This window comes from Mus musculus, chromosome 9, assembly GCF_000001635.26.
Source record: "Mus musculus strain C57BL/6J chromosome 9, GRCm38.p6 C57BL/6J".
Taxonomy (NCBI): domain Eukaryota; kingdom Metazoa; phylum Chordata; class Mammalia; order Rodentia; family Muridae; genus Mus; species Mus musculus.
In genome coordinates, this window is record NC_000075.6 from 46,204,588 (window position 1) to 46,224,194 (window position 19,607).

The 19,607-nt window shown below is 50.7% G+C and overlaps 1 protein-coding gene across 2 annotated transcripts in view; it reads left to right on the forward strand.

Annotated features, from left to right (window-relative positions):
- Positions 1–19,607, forward strand: part of Sik3 (SIK family kinase 3) — a 211,375-nt gene extending 191,768 nt beyond the window's left edge. For both annotated transcript variants that reach the window (NM_027498.3, XM_006510590.3), the window contains 10 exons: positions 3,335–3,485; positions 4,131–4,256; positions 4,477–4,562; positions 4,968–5,077; positions 5,889–6,228; positions 7,083–7,975; positions 14,839–15,002; positions 15,623–15,755; positions 16,480–16,647; positions 17,482–19,607. In NM_027498.3, coding sequence (NP_081774.3) covers positions 3,335–3,485; positions 4,131–4,256; positions 4,477–4,562; positions 4,968–5,077; positions 5,889–6,228; positions 7,083–7,975; positions 14,839–15,002; positions 15,623–15,755; positions 16,480–16,634 — 2,158 coding nt within the window. In that variant the 3' untranslated portion in view covers positions 16,635–16,647; positions 17,482–19,607. The remainder of the gene's footprint in view (positions 1–3,334; positions 3,486–4,130; positions 4,257–4,476; positions 4,563–4,967; positions 5,078–5,888; positions 6,229–7,082; positions 7,976–14,838; positions 15,003–15,622; positions 15,756–16,479; positions 16,648–17,481) is intronic.

Sequence of the window (19,607 nt, forward strand, 5' to 3'; positions counted from 1 at the left end):
ATGTAGGCCTTTGAGAGAGTGGTACTCTCAGAAGGCAGCTCTAGAAGTAAGGACTTTGTAGCAACATCCCCAAACATGACCGCCAATAGTTCATCGCCTTCAGAAAATGGGCACTTGATGTGGCATTAGAGCAGCAGGCTGGCTGTAGACAGAGGCATACCCTTGTTGTGTGGTAGAACAGGAGTGTTGCATCCTTTTGAGTGCTGTGTTTGGGAAGTAATTCTTTGAGTATTCTGACAGCAAGATCTTTTGCTAGGCCTCTGTTATTTAGAATTCATTACCTTGAAGAGAGAAACCAAGTTTCCCTCTAACTCTAACTAGATAAATTTGCTGATTCCAAGGTAGCCTGCCAGCAAGAGAGCTGATTGTCCTCCATGACTCCTTGATGACTGGCAGTCTTAGCCATGTCCATTCTGATGCTGTCCCCTAGCTCCCAGGTCATGTTTCCCAAGTCGTCAGCCATTGCTTGATCTTGTTTCTTCCAGTCTTCTTGGGGTAGGGTGGGATAGTGGAATGCAGCCTCCTCCAGAAGGCGAAAGCAGATGGGTTCTGAGGAAATTCAGTACACATGTGTGCCAATCGGAGGGAACACTTGCAACTAGCCACTCAGATCAGCTCCATACAGGGTTCTCATTGTGCTTCTTGTGAGCAGCAGGTAATCAGCTGAGGCAGGTGAACTCTGAGCAGACAGGGACATAATTAGTGCCACGCTGGAACTCTGGAAGAAGGAAGATAAGCTTTCATAATTGACCGTGAACAATTTAGAAAGAAAAAGTCCTATTAGGAACTAAAAGAAACGGTGAAGGTTCTCATGCAAGATTGCGATGGTGCAGCCCCCGTGACGGAAACCCCTGGGTTGCTGCAGTCAGTCACCTCAGAGAGCGCCTCTGTGCTGGCTGGCTGGCGAGCTGCCCCCACCCCAAGGCAGCTCGCATCGTGCACTGGTCCTGAAGGTGCTTTCGTTGCTTCTCACCTCTTCCTCGTCTGATATTTGACTTGTCAGCCCTCCCCCAGGGCCTTTTGTTTACCTTTTGTCCATTGAATACCTGGCTGTACTTCTCCGTGCTCCTTGGGAAAATGGTGATGAGCACTGTCCAGCCAGCCTTCCTCACAGACGCTCTATTCTACCAACATTTGTTAAAAGAAGACCACAGCAGCCTGCGGACAGGGTCCATCCGTGGGACATGCATTGCGCCTGCAGATATTGCCAGGGCCTTGCTGCCTAGAGCCCTGCTGCCTGTTCCCATCTGCACATGTGTTACCTGGGTTTCTAGGGCCAAGGCAGTTTGAGTTGGAAACAAATGAATGCTTGAGTGAGAAATCATGTACTGTGGGGCGGTGGGGTCACTATACAACGCACAAGAGATTAATGCTAATTCAGAAGAAAAGAGAAGTGTTCTAAGGCCGTAAAACACACGATGTGACGCAGGCAGCCTGTCTGCGTCACCGGATTCCTTTCGTTTTCTGGAGCATGATTAAAAGAACAGAATATATATCTATTCTTTGTGTTATAATAGGTGAAGTCCACCATGGAGACCGAAGAGGGGCTGGTCAACATTTACACCCCTGGAAGTGTATGCTTTAAAAGTTGGCACAAAACAGGTTCTATCCAGTTGGGGGCTACATCACTGTTGGAAGAGTATAGGGGAGATAGCAGCCTATGCAAGGCTGCCCTGGGTGACCGTGGTTGCTGTTGAAAACAAAGTTGTACACGCTTGACACTGCCCATGGCTCTGCAGTGGTCAGGTCCCTCGGAACCAATCCCCTGAAGTGACTGAGCCAGGCTGAGCTGGGGCCGACTTCACAGCCTGAGAGTCCGGAAAACGGTGCCACACCTTGAACCTGGGATATTCTTGCTATAATGAGAAAGAAATGGTTTCATGCAGAAAGACAGCTCGAAGAACATCCCTGGGTGACGGAAACCTGTCTATTGCCTGAAAATACTGAAAGTGTAGGCGTCCGATGTGAGGGGAGATAATACCGGTGCTGGGTTTCCATTCAGAGGCTGAAGTGCAGAGAGAACAGGTGTCTGCAAGCATCCTTGGTGAACTCAGTGTCTGGACCGTGACATCCTTTCCCCAGCCCTGATTAATCTGCCTTGTATGTTACTAAAACAAGTAGGACTCCATGGGCATTTCACTAGCTCACCACTGCTTGAAGCTTTGATGACGTCTGAGTAAGGGCTTTCACCCCGACATCAGCACTCTCTTGGCCTCGCTGCCTGGTCCTCATTTCTCCTCAGCCCTTCCCTGTCTGCACTGTATTTGAACTTGCTTGTTCGCCTGCTTCCTTGGTTTTGGCTCTGCTTCAGTCCAAACTGGCAAGGTTCCCCACCCCCTCACCATTGGCTCAGCGTGATGTCATCTCTGCCTTAGACCTGCTACCCTGACCCTTTCCATCAGCTGTGGGGACGCTCGCTGCCTCTGCAGTCTTTAACCTGCTTATCTCAGCTCATAAACATCTCTTTCTGGCTAGGCAGCAAGTGTAGGTGTTAGCCAGCCCGGTGCTATCTTAGGGCTCCTGATCAACGGTTCTTCTTTCTCCCCATAAGACATGGCTGTGTTCTGACTGAACACTGGGGACCCCTCTGTCAGCAGGAAGTTGGGCAGGTGCTGCTGTGTGAGGAGATAGCATTCACAGTAGGAAGGAGGCCTCATGTGTGTTCATAAGGTACGTGCAGGATCTTGAGGCCCACCCACATTCCTGAGGAATACGCTGTCTCCGTGCTGGGATCAGAGGTCCCTGTCTTCCCCCACCCCAGCCTCCACCCTCCCTTCTCTAGAACAGAACTGTGAGTTCCAGGCCAGACCTTTGACCACAGAACTGACTTTGGTTTCATCCTAGCCACACATAGATTACTGCTAGAGGTAACTCAGGGTCAAACGGTGAATTCTAAGTTTCTAAAGATACCAGGCAGGGATCTGGTTTTAAAAACCATAGCTTGCACAACATTATCCACACACCGCCCCCCAAATGCAACTACAATAGAAAATAAATGAGTGACTATAAGAACCAAGCCTGTGTGGTTCAGCCAGTCCTGGCCGTACTGCGGAGTTGCACCCTGCTCTAGTATGTTTATATAAGAACCGGATGTAGTTGACCCCAGGACCTCAGCAGGCCTGGGAAGTAGGACCAACCTGAGGTAAGTGGAGGTGGGAGATGAGGGCCTGTAGTCCACTCAGGGGGACAGCCACCTCAGGAAGTGACACGGAGTACCATGTGCAGGGCTCCTCATGCATCCACTGTCTCTGTATTCATGTAGACCCATGGTCCCGTGTGATTGGTCATAACCCCCCGAGTCCTGGCTGCTAACCGTCTCTTCCCATATATTCAGCTCCACCTACAAGGACTCCAACACCCTGCATCTCCCTACGGAGCGTTTCTCCCCCGTGCGCCGGTTCTCAGACGGGGCTGCAAGCATCCAGGCCTTCAAAGCTCACCTGGAAAAAATGGGCAACAGCAGCAGCATCAAGCAGTTGCAGCAGGTAATCTCTGGAGGGGCAGGGGGAGCAGTACAGTGCCAGGACCCGGGCAGTAACTCTCCATACCCTTCATGTCAACCACACTGAGGTGTTCTAGCTTAAAGCAGAATAGCTTTCTTCAATATCTACTGCCCTCCCTAGGGTCAAACCTGCTTCCCTCATAATGAGACTAAAAATTTTTTCCCACCATCTGGAATTCATTGGGAAGGCATTTCTGGTTTGATTTTTTTCTTGGGAACGGTACTTGTAAGCAATCTTGGCAGGCCCCTTGTATGCAGGGCACGGGGTCGTAGTGGACCCCATTGCTGTACTTTCTCACCCCCGGCATAATCCCCAGCTGGTATTGCTCCCAGAGGTAGCAAACCTGCTCCCAGGATACTGTGACGAGCCAAGGGCTTCAAGTAGCACGTGCTCTCTCTGGGTTTATAGTTGATTCCACACTGGGCATTCCACAGTGTGTCCTTGGCGTTTCCCACTGCTCCCCAGAGAGCAGGGCGTGAGGATCACTGTGTGCATGCCCAACAAGGATACCGTTCTTCCATGGCTCATTCCGCCCATGAGACCTTGGGGGCAGATCTGCCTCTCCTGAGGTCATGGCATGGGGTAGACTTGGCCGTGTCCCGTTTGTCCCCACTGCTTTCCCTTCAGGAGTGTGAGCAGCTGCAGAAGATGTACGGGGGGCAGGTGGATGAGAGGACCCTGGAGAAGACCCAGCAGCAGCATATGTTGTACCAGCAGGAGCAGCACCATCAGATCCTCCAGCAGCAAATCCAAGTAGGCCCTCACTCCCTCTTCGCTCTCTCAGAATGCGTTTTTGAGTTTGCTGGCAGGCACATTGGCCTGTGCATTGTCTGAAAGACTCAGGGCAGCGTGGAGTGTGAGCCACGTTTGTGGGTGACATGTCTGAGTCACAGCGCTTTCTGCCCCTTCCCAGGAATAGCCCTAATGCCTTTCGTAGCTCACGATGCTGCCGTTCCCCCCTTTTGTGTTTTAGGATTCTATTTGTCCTCCTCAGCCCTCCCCACCTCTTCAGGTTGCCTGTGAAAACCAACCAGCCCTCCTCACCCACCAGCTCCAGAGGTAATGAACTACTTAGCCTCTTCCTGCATTGTTGGCTGGCTGGACGGTGTGGCTCCCTTGTCTGACGCATGGGGACGCTTGACTGACTTGAGCATTTGGGATAGTCTTCTAGAAGAACAGGGAAGCCGAGTTAGAGTTTGAAGGGCTTACTAGAATGCTGACTATTTCCTGAGCTCCATGAACACAGTGGCCTGACATCCATCGAAGGCCAGGCCAGTGAGTGCTGAGTTGGTGGCAGGGAAGGACTGGTAGACTGAGGTGTGGGCAAGCTGTGGTGGCCTGCTACCGCAGTTGTCCGCCCCAAACTACAAACTGTCTGTCTGCATGGATTGTCTGGCTGAATGTTAACTGCAGATGGTTCTGTCAGCTCAGGAGGCTTATGTACCTGTTCTGTCCTTTTCTAAGGTTAAGGATTCAACCTTCAAGCCCACCCCCCAACCATCCCAGCAACCATCTCTTCAGACAGCCAAGTAACAGTCCTCCCCCGGTCAGCAGTGCCATGATCACGTCTCACGGTGAGTAGAGGCCGAGGGAGTGGATACATATTGTGCCGTGCAGGGAAAGCCTGGCTTTTAGGCTTGGATTTGTTGCTGGTGGTGGTGGTGGTGGTGGTGGTGGTGGTGGTGGTGGTGGTGGTGTGGTGGGGTGTGTGTTAAACTTTGTTTCTTGACTGTGAAACCTTGGGTAATAAGTACTTGGCTTTCTCAACAATAACTGTAATAATAGCAACACTTAAGAAATATATATAAATCACCTGGGACAGTACCCAATATAATAGTCCTTAATACAGGTTAGCCACTATTGATGTAGCTATTAAAACCTCTCCAGTCCTCGTACTAGGTGTGAAGACTATGGGTGCAGATCCTCAGACCCAGCACACAGTCAGGTCCTTGCCAGTCTCCTTGGCATTGTGGAGAAACATAGAATTGCTCTTCCTCCTCCAGGTGACCTTGAGTCAGAGTTGGCTCTTGGGTTCTGTCCCAGAACCACCGCACGAGAATGTGCAGCTTAACCAACTCTCAGGATCATTCCTGCATATCCTTGGTTAAGAAACACTGCATACAAACTCCGCTACCCTAAATCCAGCCATAGAGCAGCTCTTGGGGGACTTAATTGGAAATAAAATTGCAGGGGAGCCCACCTGACCGACTGAGTCCTAGTTCTGTGGGTAGGACCCAGTGAGTTAGATCTGTTTCTGCCAGTTTCTGGTCTTGTCTTGTATAGTGAGGTTGAAGAAGGCTGTTCTAGATGCTACCTGCTGTGGGGTCTCCTCTAGCTGGCAGGTAACCTGGGCACTTGGTCACCCTGTGGTCCCTTTCTCTGCAGGTGCTACGTCTCCCTCCCAGTTTCAAGGCTTACCCTCCCATGGTGCAATCTTCCAGCAGCAACCCGAGAACTGTTCCCCGCCTCCCAGTGTAGCACTAACCTGCCTGGGCCTACAGCAGGCTAGCCAGTCACAGCCAGTGACTATCCAGCTACAGGAGCCAGTTGACATGCTCAGCAACATGGCCGGAACCGCGGCAGGCTCTGCAGGGCGGAGCATCCCCATCAGCCCCAGCGCCAGTCAGATTCAGATACAGCACCGAGCCAGCCTAATGGCTCCCTTCAGCTATGGGCACCGGCCCTTGTCCAAGCAGCTGAGCGCTGACAGTGCAGAGGCCCACAGGTGAGTGAGAAGGGACAAGTCTGCTTGTGCTCTCATGTCACCCATGGTCAAAGCGGCATGGTGGGCTTGTTGATGAGACAGGTTGTTAGTGAGAGAAGAGGAAATGGCAGAGGGCCTTCCTGATGGCCTGAAGGAAGGAAGATCTGTTAGAGGAACATGTCTGTTCCCCTGACTTATTATTCTAGGGTTCTTCCTTCTCTGTTGTCTCTAAGAGACTATTATTCTAAACAGCTCAGATTATTATTATTTTTGTTGTTGTTGTTTTGTTTTGTTTCGTTTTGTTTTGAGACAGGGTTTCTCTGTGTAGCCCTAGCTGTCCTGGAACTCACTCTATAGTAGACCAGGCTGGCCTCAAACTCAGAAATCCACCTACCACTGCCTGGCTCAGATTATTTTTTAAGAACAGCTAGATTAGACTGTGTGTATAGCTCTGGGGGTAGGAGGGCAAGCCTGAATCCCTGGTTTCAGTCCCTGCCACCAGAGAAGCTAGGTGTGGTAGCACATGCCTAGAACCCCAGCGTTCTAGAGGCAGAGGCAGGAGTGGCAGGAGTTAGAGGTCCTCTTCAGCAACATAGCGAGTACGGCTAGCCTGGGCTGCATGGAGACCCTATTCAAGAAACTATCCAAGGTCAGAATGTTGCTTTCAGGATAATTACATGCCCAGTGCCTTATGGCTCTTCAAAAACTTGGATGAGCAGATAAGGGGATGAATAGTGGTGGTGTGCACAGTCCTCCCTGCCACAGCACAGGTCTGTACCATGAGAGCTTCGTGCTAAGGAAGGCGAGTGACTGTCCCCAGGGAAGCTGGTGTAGTTACTGGAATGCCTGGTACTCATACCATTTTGTGTCTGCAGCTTGAACATGAATCGGTTCTCCCCTGCCAACTACGACCAGGCGCATTTACACCCCCATCTGTTTTCGGACCAGTCCCGAGGTTCCCCCAGCAGCTACAGCCCTTCAACAGGAGTGGGGTTTCCTCCAACTCAAGCCCTGAAAGTTCCTCCGCTTGACCAGTTCCCCACTTTCCCTCCCAGTGCCCAGCAGCAGCCACCCCACTATACCACGTCAGCACTACAGCAGGCCCTGCTATCTCCTACACCGCCAGACTATCCCCGACACCAGCAGGTTCCCCATATCCTTCAAGGACTGCTCTCTCCCCGGCATTCACTCACCGGCCACTCGGACATTCGGCTGCCTCCGGCAGAGTTTGCACAGCTCATCAAAAGGCAGCAACAGCATCGACAGCAGCAGCAGCAGCAGCAGCAGCAACAAGAATACCATGAATTGTTCAGGCACATGAACCAAGGGGATGCTGTTAGCCTAGCTCCCAGCCTCGGGGGACAGAATATGACAGAGCAACAGGCTTTATCTTATCAAAATGCTGACTCGTACCACCGCCACCACACCAGCCCCCAGCATATCTTACAGATCAGGGCGCAAGATTGTATCTCACAGGGTCCCTCGCCCACCCCCACCCATGGCTATGCCCATCAGCCACCACTAATGCATTCGGAGAGTATGGAGGAAGACTGCTTGTGTGAGGGGCTCAAGGAGGGCTTCCCAGACAAGAGCTCAAGCACACTGACCAAAGGTTGCCACAACAGCCCTCTGCTCTTGTGTACCAGTGGGCCTGGGGACCCTGAGCCTTTGCTGGGAACTGTGAGTCAGGCCCGGGAGCTGGGGATCCATCCCTACGGACACCAGCCAACTGCCACCACGTTCAGTAGAAATAAGGTGCCCAGCCGAGGTAAGAGTCCCCTCAGAGAAAGACTCTTGGGAGAGTTTGCTGGAATTTAAGTGTGCAGGGGTGTTAGCTTGGTTCTGCTAGTATTCTGTGCGCCTAAGCAAAACAAAACAAAACAACCCTAAACAGACCCTAGGACCATTTGGGGGGAGAGGTGAAGCATGTGGAAAGGCGATTGGTGGGTGAGAAGTCACCTACAAAATAGACAGCAGTCGACAGGTGGCACCCAGGACACTCCTGGTCACACCACGGGGTCCTAGAGTCCAGATTTGCCCGGCTGTCATCAGAAAGTCGCAGTGGAAACCGTCAGCAGTACTAAGGAAATGTGTAAACTGTGGGGCTGAGAGTCAGAGCCTCCAGCCCGTCCTCCTCTGTCCTGACTGCGAGATCTAGACTCTATTCTCATCGTCCTCTTGTGTGATAGAAGGGCAATGGACACTGGCCCTCTGCAGCATCTTGTGACGATCCGAGCATTTGTGTTCGTACAGACTGCCTCTGTGTGTGTGTGTGTGTGTGTGTGTGTGTGTGTGTGTGTGTGTGTGTGTGTGTGTGAGAGAGAGAGAGAGACAGAGACAGAGACAGAGACAGAGACAGAGACAACTTGATAACTAAGTATGCTGTATACTGTACTGGGGCTGCCTCCATTTTCATCTAAAGATTAGAGTTTACCTGAGTGAGTTTTGTTTGCATAGCAAAACCAGAGCATCAGACCCCCTGTAGCCTTTTGCTTCACCCTCCTCACCACAACCACAGAGGGAGTAAAGCGACTTACCCACAGAGTCTGGGACTCTGGGCGTTTCTTCCTCATTCCCCCTGGAGTTACCCATATCTCTTGCCTTTAAAGGCGATGCACACAACTCGGACCCATGGCTGGCCAAGCCCTGCCCAGCAGCAGGTGTGTGAAGACTTGGTGCTGTCAGATGGACTTGGCATGTGCTCAGAGAGGAGGGAAATGTGCTGTATAAAATGACAGTTTAAGTCCTGACCACTGCAGCCAATGGTGTCACCAGCCCGGAGATCTGCCCTCCACATGCATGTTGAACTCTGCTGGTTGTATTTAGAGTGGAACTTTATAAACAGGTTGTGTGTAGAATGAGAGACACCTAGCAGCATTGGGGGTGGGGATGGAACAACTTTGAAGGAGCAGATCTGTCAGATGGAAGGACTCAACTTTTATGTGTATGATAAGGAAGAGACTCTAAAGTGGGTAGAAATCACGGTAGATTATAGCTCTCCAGAGAAGACTGTTACGAGAGACTGCCATCACAGGCTACCTGAGCAGCTTTTTGTTGGGTGTGTTCTGGAAGAGGCGGATGCCTTTGATGGACACACTGTAGAAGAGCATCCATGTGTGGAAAGTTTCTGATGACTCAGCTCGCTGAAACTGCATCGTGCATGCGTGCCTCCAGTGTGCACACACCGAGTGCTGCTCCATCCTTTCTTCTTATTGTGATGCTAGGGCAAAACCCAGGGCCTCACACACATGCTAGGTGAGCAAGCTCTACACGGAGCTGCACCCAGCCTGTTGTCCGTTTTACCAGTGACGCAGCTAAGACTTAGGAGATTTATAATTTGCCTCTGGGTCAGAGCTGACAATGACTGCCAAACCCTGCTGCCAGTCGATCACCACCCCAACAATCCATGAATGTGTCTGATGTTCAGGCTACTGAAGAAATAGTGGAGCGGGTCCCAGAACAGTGAAGCCATGCACTGGAGGCAGAGATGCATTAGTGAAGCCCAGTGCATGCTGCTGTCTTTAATTCAGATCTCCTTGGGGCCAGAGGTCTGTGTGTTAAAAGTGATTCTTTGTGGAGGTGCCCCACTGTCCTTAGGCTAGCACAGGTTGCCTTGGAGCCTACTAGGTAAGCACACTTCCGTTTATTCTGGCAGTGAGGGGTGCCAAGCTAAATAAACTCCTACTCTATGCTTGGCGCTCTGACTCAAGACATCGGTTCCTTTTCACACCCACCCTCGGAAGTGTGTGTCAAGGTACCATTTTGGTAGGAGCTGCCCTGGCCTGACCTGACATGCCTGTGAAGCCTTCAGTTGTCCTTTTCCTCTCTCCCCCTCCCTCTCCCCTCTTTTTAAGGACAGGGTCTCACTGCATAACCCAGGCTGGCCTTAAACTCATGATCTCCAAGTCAGCTGTGCACGTGCCGGTCGGGGTTCCAGGCTATGCACCACACCAATGTTTTCAGTTCTGGGAAGAAATTCCAGAATGGGCTGGGGAGAGGGCTCCGTGGGTGAGGCTCTGGCCACACAAGCCTGACAGCTTGTAATGGTGGAGGAAGAAAAGCAGCTCCCAATTCACCTGACCTCCACCCTCACATGCATCACACACACACTCGATAATGAGATAGAAACTTCACAGGTCATTTGCCATGGGTTTTGTGAAGAAATGGTTCTAACAGTGTGCTGCACTGCAGGCGACCGCAGAACCCGCACCCATGTCTCCCTGTTTCGACAGAGGACCTTGATGGTTCTTGGTGCCCTTCCATCAAACAGGCTAGTCTCTTGGCGTTTAACCTATCACTCCATGGGAGGGCAGCTGAGTACAAGTTAGTGAGCCAGGGTCATGGGTGCTGCGGGAATGTGGAAAGCCAAAGGGCCTGTCTTCAGGAAGAAGAGCTGTATCAGAAGTGGCGTGGAATATGTGCTACAGTTCACAAGAGCAGAACTCTGCATTTATTGGCATTTCTGAAGGGTGAATGGGTAAGGCTTACCAATGTTAGTCTAGGAAACTTAGATGCCCCGTTACCCGACCGAGTCTGTGCTTTCCTGTTCCCTATAAAGCTGTTTGCCACCAGCCAGTAGGAAGCCAGACTGGGCAGAGCACTGAGCACCTACTGTGCCAGAAATGTCCTCCAGACGCTGCAAGTGTCAGAGCTAACCTGCCTTCTATTGCCTACGGTCTCATTGTCTTCCACTTAAGGAGTGAAGATAAGGTGGGTTGCCCTCCTGCAGTATTGCAGGAGCTTAAGGCTTTTGACTCTGCACGTAAATGAATACAACTGCACAGTCAGTTGAGATTACCACCTTAAACTCAGATAGAAAACCGCATCCTCTTCTTTGAGCCCAGTCAGCTTCCAGCCTTGTAAGGGATAAAGTGCTGACAGCCTTGCTGGGGTTAAGACAGTAGCCCTTAGAGCCTCTAAGAGGGGTGTGCAAACATGCCGTTTCTCATTTACTCTTAAAACCCAGTAAATGAATAAGGATGAGTCAACATTGACAGATTGCACAGTTACGCAAGCTGGCCCAGAGTCCCCCAGGGTGTGGGGGTGTGCCTTGGATTCTCATTGTGCATTTTGTCCCTTACTTGTTTGGGTACTCTCCCCTCTGTACCCTCTGGGTTCTTGGAAGACATAGTCCCTGTATTATTTATAGATCCTTCTGTAAGCCTGGCTGTTCTCTTACTCCTAAAATGGCCTAAAGGGTGCCAAAGGTTCTAGTTCCCTGGTCAGTGGGTTAGTCTTTACAGCCAGCCACTGGTCAGCAGGGCTCAGCTAAGGACTTTGAGTCCCAGACTCAGCACCCTTCCTTGTCTGACTCGTTTACCTACGGAGCCCTCAGTGCTTATCGCAGACCTTCCACTGGTGTTAGGCTTTTGGAGCCCTGGAACAGCCCTTTCCTGTCAGATAAGGGACATTAAGGGTAAGGGGAGACTGCCTGGCCGTCAGGCTTTGTGTACTCTGGTGATAACCTGGAACCTGCCTCCTGCGACCCTCATTCTTGGCCCCTGTATGTATTCTTTCCCCATGTTAGCTTCCTGTCACTGGGACAAAATACCCAAGAAAATCAACTTATGAGGAGGGAAGGTTTGTCCTGGCTCATGGTGTCAGCAGTCTCAGCTCATAATTTGTCCTTGTTGCTTTGGAGCCTGTGGAGAGAGACATGCCATGGCAAGGGGCATGTTGGACAAAGCTGCACTTTATTCTGACTGGGAAACAGAAAGGAAGCCATTGAGGACCCAGCTCCCAAATCCCAGTCCAGGGCATATCCCAGTGTCCTAACTTATTTTCTTCTAAAATTTTTCTCATTTATATTTATTTTGTGTAGTGGGGATAAGTGGGTTGTGTTCTGTTCTCTCCTTCTACTCTGTTGGTCCCAGGGATGAAACTCAGGCTTAGGGTAAGCACCTTTACTCGCTGAGCCATCCTGTCACTCCCAAAAGGGAGAAGGAGGGAGGGAGTGTGTGTGTGTGTGTGTGTGTGTGTGCGCGCGCGCGCTCAGGACAGTTGAGGGGAGTCAGTTCTCTTCTCCCACCTATGGGCCCTAGGGATTGAACTCAGGTCATCAGACTTGATGGCAGATGCGTTTATGGCTGAATCATCTCAGCGGCCCCACCCTAACTTCCCTTTATCAAGCTTTGCCTCCTAAAAGTTCCATTATATCTTCTTAGCGCCACATACTGATGACCAAGTCTCAACATGGGAGCCTTTAGGCAACAGCCAAGATCCTCACAGGGCCCTCTCTAACCCTTCCCAGGTTCCTCTCTAGCCCTTCCCAGCACAGCTTCTGAGTGGGAGACACTTCATTTTCCTCTACTGCGGGGGGTCTTGTGATGCTTAAGGCTCAAACATGGTCCTACACTCTCTAGGCAAACATTCCACTGCAGAGCTGTGACCTCAGCCCTGGATCTGGTTTATAATCTCATTTGCTTCTTTCAGACCAAAGGCTGCTACCCTGGTAACTAAAAATTGGGTAACTTACTTGTTTATTGTCCTGCTCTGTCTATCAGCAGCCTGTGGGGTAGGCTCCAGAGGCACAGGTCCAGAAAGATCCGCCACCTCGCTCAAGTTCCCTTCCACCTCCTCAGGAAGCAATGAAGCTAGAATCAAGCTGAGTCTTCCCACCCCGGCGGTGCCTGTGGCACCTTTGCCACCTCCACCTGACAGAGAAGTGAGCCCTCAGCTGGGCACTCAGGAGAGCTGGTCAAGTGATAGCCTCTTGTGACCTGAGGCCTGGGAACATCACTCAGGAAAGCAGACAGGAGGGCACAGAAGGGAAGTGGAGCCCACAAGACCTTTGAAAAGCCTGGGTGGGAGCTTAGATTTGGAGAAACCTCATTTTCAGGTCTAAAAAAAAAAATCCAAAAGGGGAGAAAGAGAATTTAACAGACAGGAAAACACATGGGGGGAGAGTGCTGGTCTGGAAGAGGGAGTGGGGTGGAAATATCAAGATTCTGTTAGTGAAGAGAGGCGCTTGCCATCTGCTCCTGATTGATCACAGGCCTTAAAGTCTCGGCCCAAGGTCAGAGGTGGCAGAGAGTAAACCCCCATGACCTGAGTTTGAGCCTTAGAAAGGGAAGAGAAAGCCAACTCCTGAAAGTTGTCCCTCACCTCCACATACATGCCATAACTCCACATACATGCCATAGCGCGTGTGTACCCATGTACACAGCTAACAATTGTTTAAATGTTTTCAATCTCTAAACAAGGGATGGAAACAGAGCACTACATATATACAACACATGCACCACATATACCACATGTGTACACATGTACTCATTTGCATGTACTGTGACATGCACACATATGCATATATTTTAAAAGTAGGAGCTGGGCGTGGTAGTGCACACCTTTAATCCCAGCACTCGGGAGGCAGAGGCAGGTGGATTTCTGAGTTCGAGGCCAGCCTGGTCTACAAAGTGAGCTCCAGGACAGCCAGGGCTATACAGAGAAACCCTGTCTCGAAAAAACCAAAAAAAAAAAAAAAGTAGGAACGGGATTTTTTTTAAAGTGTGGCCTTTATAGGGAAGTAACTAGGGGTGGTTAGAAAATGATCTAGGCAAGAGATACTGTCCCTTGACTGGAAGCAGGCAGTCTGGGGGCTGAGGTGTCCACCACTGAACGAGCGGACTCTTTAGACTTAGCCGCTGTGGGGCCGGGAAGAAGGAATTAAGCATGACTCCAGGAACTTACACCTCAAAGATTGGGGGAAGGGAGGCGGTGCCAAACAAGGGCTCTTAAAGGAGTAGCAGGCTTCTGGGGAAGTTAATGAGTTTGAAATTTAACGTAAGTGTTACATACTAGTAAGATAACCAAGAAAAAAAGTTGGATCTATGGATCTGGAACCAAAAAAAAAAAAAAAGGATTTCAGTAACTCCGTTTACATTTAGTGTGTGTGTGCGTGTGCATGTGCGTGTGTGTGTGTGTGTGTGTGTGTACATGTGTGTGCACATATGTATGAGTATGTGTGTGTGTGTGATCATTTCTCTTACTAGGCGGGTTCTGAGGATACAACTCAGGTCATCAAGCCTGATGACAAGTGCCTCTCTTCACTGAACATCTGGCTCATTCCATCCACTGCAGTACATGAGCAGTGTGGCTGAAGCCATGGACCTAGATGATGTCAAAATGGGCATGGGGAGTGAGGTCAGGCACAGCTGTGTGCAAGCACTTATGAAAGGTGAAGGAGCCATAGGCAGCACCAGCAGTGGCCGTGGGACAGTGGGAGAGACCTGGGATGGCACTAAGGCAGAGGCCAAGGCCATGGATACAGGCCAGAAGCCCCTCATCTCTAGAGCTCTCCATGAGCTCAATCAGGAGCTGAGCACAAGCTAAGCCAGCAGAGTGATGGGGAAAGAAGAAGATGGGTATGGCCCAGCTCACACCCCATAGGTGGATTTTTCCTTCTAGGGTAAGGAGTGTCTTAAACCCCTATTTGCTGTAGGATTTGATGTTGTTAGGCTGGCCCCAGCTCCTCTAACACCCATGCCAGCTGACTGAGCATTGGCATTTGGGCAAATGTGGTCCCTCCCCTCTCACTCATTGTGTCTTACAAGGGGCTACATGGGAGTTGGCGTCACCTGTCACCTGGAGAAGCTCTGGGCCTGCTCACCCTGCTACTCTTGCTCTGTCTCCTAGAGTCTGTCCTAGGGAACTGCCTGGAAAGAAGTTCTCCTGGACAAGCAATGGAGCTGCCGGATCACAACGGCCTTGGGTACCCAGTACGGCCCTTAGTCAGTGAGCACCTCAGGTCCCGGACGCTCCAGAGACACCACACGATCCAGAACAGCGACGATGCCTATGTATGTTGGCCCCTCCTGCTGCTTAGAGGTGGGATGGTGCCATCTCAACCTGAAAGCAGAGTGTCCCCTTCTGCCGCCATCTCCTCAGTCCAGCCCTCTGCAAGCTGTGGAGACCTTTTTTTTTTCTTTGACTCCCCATAACAGACCAGCATTAACAGGAGAGTCTTGCGGCCATATGTTAGACTTAGGAATCAAATGATCTGACATCCAGGGTCTTGACCTCTCCCAGAAATCTAAATCCAGGCTTCAATATATGAACCCTCAATTTTTGGTCCATTCCTGGCAACTGTTTTGCTTTCTTTGGCTTTCTTAAGAGTTGACCTGTCAGAGCAAGTCTTGTCAACTGGGACACACCCAGCCATGGTAGCACCTGTATGCCTTCAGGCAACCATTTGTGGCTGTTCAAATGTAAATGTGTTTAAGTTACACAAAATTAGAAATTTAGTTCTGCGGTAGTAAATAACAGTTACACTTCACACACACAGCAGTCACCATGTTACATGGGCACTTGAGAACAGAACTGTTAGACCTCACTGTCTATAGATGGGTTGGGGAGGGACAGGGGTCCCCTGAGAGTGACACACTGTCTGTCACTCATTGCTGCTGGTTCCACTCTACAGGTACAGCTGGATACCTTGCCAGGAATGAGCCTGGTGGCAGGCAAGGCGCTGAGCTCTGCCCGGATGTCAGATGCAGTTCTTAGTCAGTCTTCACTCATGGGCAGCCAACAGTTTCAGGATGAGGAAGATGAAGGTAAGGCCTTGCCCATGGGCACCCCGGGGCAGTCTTCTGTGGAAATTGTTCACTGGCTGAGGTGCTACGCACATGTGCACACGTTAGGGGCTCTGGCTTCTGTCAGCACAGGGACATCACAGTCCAAGTTCAGTGCTGGAGCAGGATGTACCTTCAACAATAGCCCTCTTTCAGCTTCTCCTTAGAGGGCTTCATATCCTTGTAGAACATTTATTTCTATGTCTTTGTAGAGCCAGGGTGGGAGACCATGATAGAGCCTGGAGACGGACAGGTTCACCCTTTCTAAGGTCCACAGGCAAAGCCTAGGAAGTCTTCATCCCAAGTCTTCACCTGTGAGGACATCAAGAGAGCAGTGCCCATGTCCTGGCTTGGGTCCTAAGGATGCTGGCCTCCTGAGGTTTATTAGTGTTTATTAGTGTGATGCTCAAGAGAAAGTGGCCTGGCCTGGCTCCTATAGCACTCACTACAGTTATCCTGCCCCCTAACCACAAGAAAAGGCTCTTGAAGGGTTTTTCATCTTCACCCCCATATGTCAGTTGCTCATGAGGGTGGCGAAAGGAAGGGGCAGGTGGTCAGGAAGGGTCCCTAACATCTGAAGGGCCTGCTGTGGCCTGAGTCAGAGCTGGACTCAGGCTGGGTTGCTAGACAAGACCTCCCCAGCCTCCTCTCTCCTGTCCCACTTGCTCCCCCACCTCCACCTCACATGTTCTTTTTGGTCTTGCAGAATGTGGGGTGAGCCTGGGCCACGAGCATCCAGGCCTGGGTGATGGCAGCCAGCATCTCAACTCCTCTCGCTATCCAGCTACGTGTGTTACAGACATCATGCTCAGCCACAAGCACCCAGAGGTCTCCTTCAGCATGGAGCAAGCCGGCGTGTAGCAAGATATGGAAAGTGAGTGCCACCCTGCTCAGGCCCAGGCAGCCCTGGGGCCCAGTGCCAGCCCCTCATAGCCTCAATGTGTTCATTCCTTGTGTGGTACCCCACTAAACTTGAGCGACACTCTTTTTGTGCAACCTTCCCCGTCTGCCTGTTTCTTCATTAAGTACTGTGTTAGTTTTGAGGTGGGCTGAGGACTTTAATTTAGGGAAGAGGTACATGGCCCACCTCATGTTATAGATGCTATGGCTTTAATGAGATCCAAGCTACAGTTGCAGAGGCCAGAGGCCAATGACCTTTGGCCAGCTCTCTAAAGCTAGTCTTTACACTCCATCCTGAAGAGTGAAACCCAACCAGAAAAGGGAAAAAGAGCAGATCCAGTCAGGCTCCTTCACTGGTGGTTTTTATTGTTTGGTTTTGGCATTTTGGTGCTAAGCATAGAACCCAGGGCCGTGTAAGCCCCAGCCCCAGCCTCAACCCCAGCCCCAGCCCCAGCTGGACTTTTTAGGGGGTAAACCCATGCTGAAAAGACAGAAGGCTCACCGGCCCTGTTGGCCTAGCAGAGGTCACATGGATGGTGAGTACTAGTGGCTCTATCTCTACAGAGACAGAACAACTTGAGGAAGGTAAAGCCACAGGCAGAGGCATGGCAGAGCCTCAGTGTGGCAAGACTCATACAGTGACACCAAGAAAAGACTTCACTGAGAGCCTGCATGCCTGTGGCTCACTGACAGAGCAGGGCATGGACACATAGGGCCCTGAGTCCCAGCCCTAGTACCATTAGAAAGGGTGGGGAGAAAGGGTGAAGTCATGTCCCTCTCCTTCAAGGTGTTCTTGTCTGCTTCGTAGGTTCGAGTACAGCTCCAGGAGGAGGCTGAGTCTAGACCAATAGACCAACAGTGTCCAACAGCGCCGCACCGCTCCTCCGTCTGTGTCTCCACCACAACAGTGCAGCTCCTTCCCCTACACTAGGCACCAGTAGGCCGGCGCTTGGGTTGCGAGGGACATTTGCCATGTTTGCTTGTATGACCAAGGCACCAAGGAAATAAACAGGAAATCAGTGTCCTCCATCTTTCATGAGCCAGCATCTGGTGTGCTTGAGTTGAGTTCTGCTGTTAGGAGGTTTGCTTGTGTTTTGTTTTGGAAATTTTCCTTTGGAGATAACTTATTCTCTTTGCCTTGCCCACCCCTACCCCCTTGAGCATATTCCCCCCCCCCTCTCGTTTTCACCTACCATTTCTGAGGTAGATGAACCAGAGGTTAGTATTCAGGGGCTGAACCTCAGGACCCTCCCTTCCACAGCCTGTCTCAGACCAGACTCTCTCCCTCTGCCCCGGTCTACCAGGAACAAATGCTAGACCGGAGCTTGGTGGCCAAGAAAAGGAGAGGAGGGGGCAGTGGCCCCTGCCTTTGGAGATTGGAACAGAAGAAAAAACTGAGCCTGGGATCTGGCAGAATCTCCTGCTGGCCTCTACTAGAATCCTATCTGGCCCAGCAGAATTCCATCAGATCCCAGCACAGGCCGGATGGCCTGGTGCTGAAGGTTTGCCATCCAGAATAGCTCAGTGTAGGCCCCTCTGGTGTGTGGTCCAGTTCCCCTCCAGTCACCAACTGGTTCCCCCTCATGAGTGAACACCCAGGAGTGGTGCACTGTGCTGTTTGTGTGATCTCCATTCTTATTCTCTACTGCGTTGTAAAAAGGGCCGTTGGTCCATTTGTGTGCACACGTATGAGTGTGTACATGCCCTTCCCTGCGGCCTCTTTGTCACAGACAAGAATTGGAGGCTGTACTGGGTCTCTTAACCTTCTCCTCTCCCCAGCATCCTCGGCCCCTATATTTTAATTCTTGATCATGTAGGAATTGTTTTTGATAAATGTTGATATTATTGTTATTATTGTTATTATTAATAAAGACAAAAAGGATTTTGTTTATTTGTTTAAAAGAGAAATGTTTAACCAGATTCTGTGCTGTTGAACTGTGGCTTGCAACTTCTGTTTGAAGTGTTTTCCTTGGCTTTGGCATCGTGAGCCACTCTCCTGTGCCAGCAGCGGATGCAGTGGCCTCCCTTCCCCAGCCGAAGCAGCACATAGGCAGTGGCTACTGTCCTTGTCACTTCCTTTCTCTCTGCAGTCAGAAACCAAAGTCTGGGGCCAAACGAGGCCGGCCCGGCTTCTCTTCTGGTCTTCAAAACCAGAGAGGGATGGTCCCTGCTCTGACTCCCAGCCCTCATTTCTGAGAGCCAGGGGCCACCAACCTCTGAGTATGCACAGAAGAAAGCCGCTGCCTGCCATGGCATCTGGACATTACCAGCAGGGTCCCTAGCCATTTTATCCTTCCGCACCAACCCTGAAAGCTTGCCTCTTTGAACAAATCCATTGTCTCTTGAATGGATTTGTTTTCAATGTGAGAGCTTGGCTGGGGACCTGTTTCGTGGTCCCATGTCCTCCAATTTCCCCTCCACTTCAGGTGTCACTAATTACTAGCCAGAAGATGTCTGACTCCCAAGAAAGCTTGACAAGCCATTGTCAGCTTCCAAGCTCAGTCCAGCTCTGATACTCCAGCCCCGCCCTGCTGCTCCCCACGCTCAGCCTGACCTGTTTACGTGGTACTGGATTGATGGAAGAGCAGGCACCACCCTCCAGAGCCACCCAGACGAAAGCCAGTGAGCCTATTAACCGTGCCATCTTGCGAACTATTTTCAAGATCACCATTGCTTTATATTGTAGTAACCAATATGCGCAGTATATGTTGAATGTATATGAATCTACTTTGCTATTTCTGTTCTTTGAAAATGTAAGAAGTATTTTTCCTTTCTCATTTCTGTTGATCTAAAAATGATAATAATAATAATAATCTCCAGATTCAAGTTGCTAAGAGCTTTTGTCCTTGTTTGTGTGGGACATCTACAACTTAGTGACTTGGTTGGACTGTAGGAGGTTGTGGAAATAAAAACCTGATTATGTACTAACGCTGA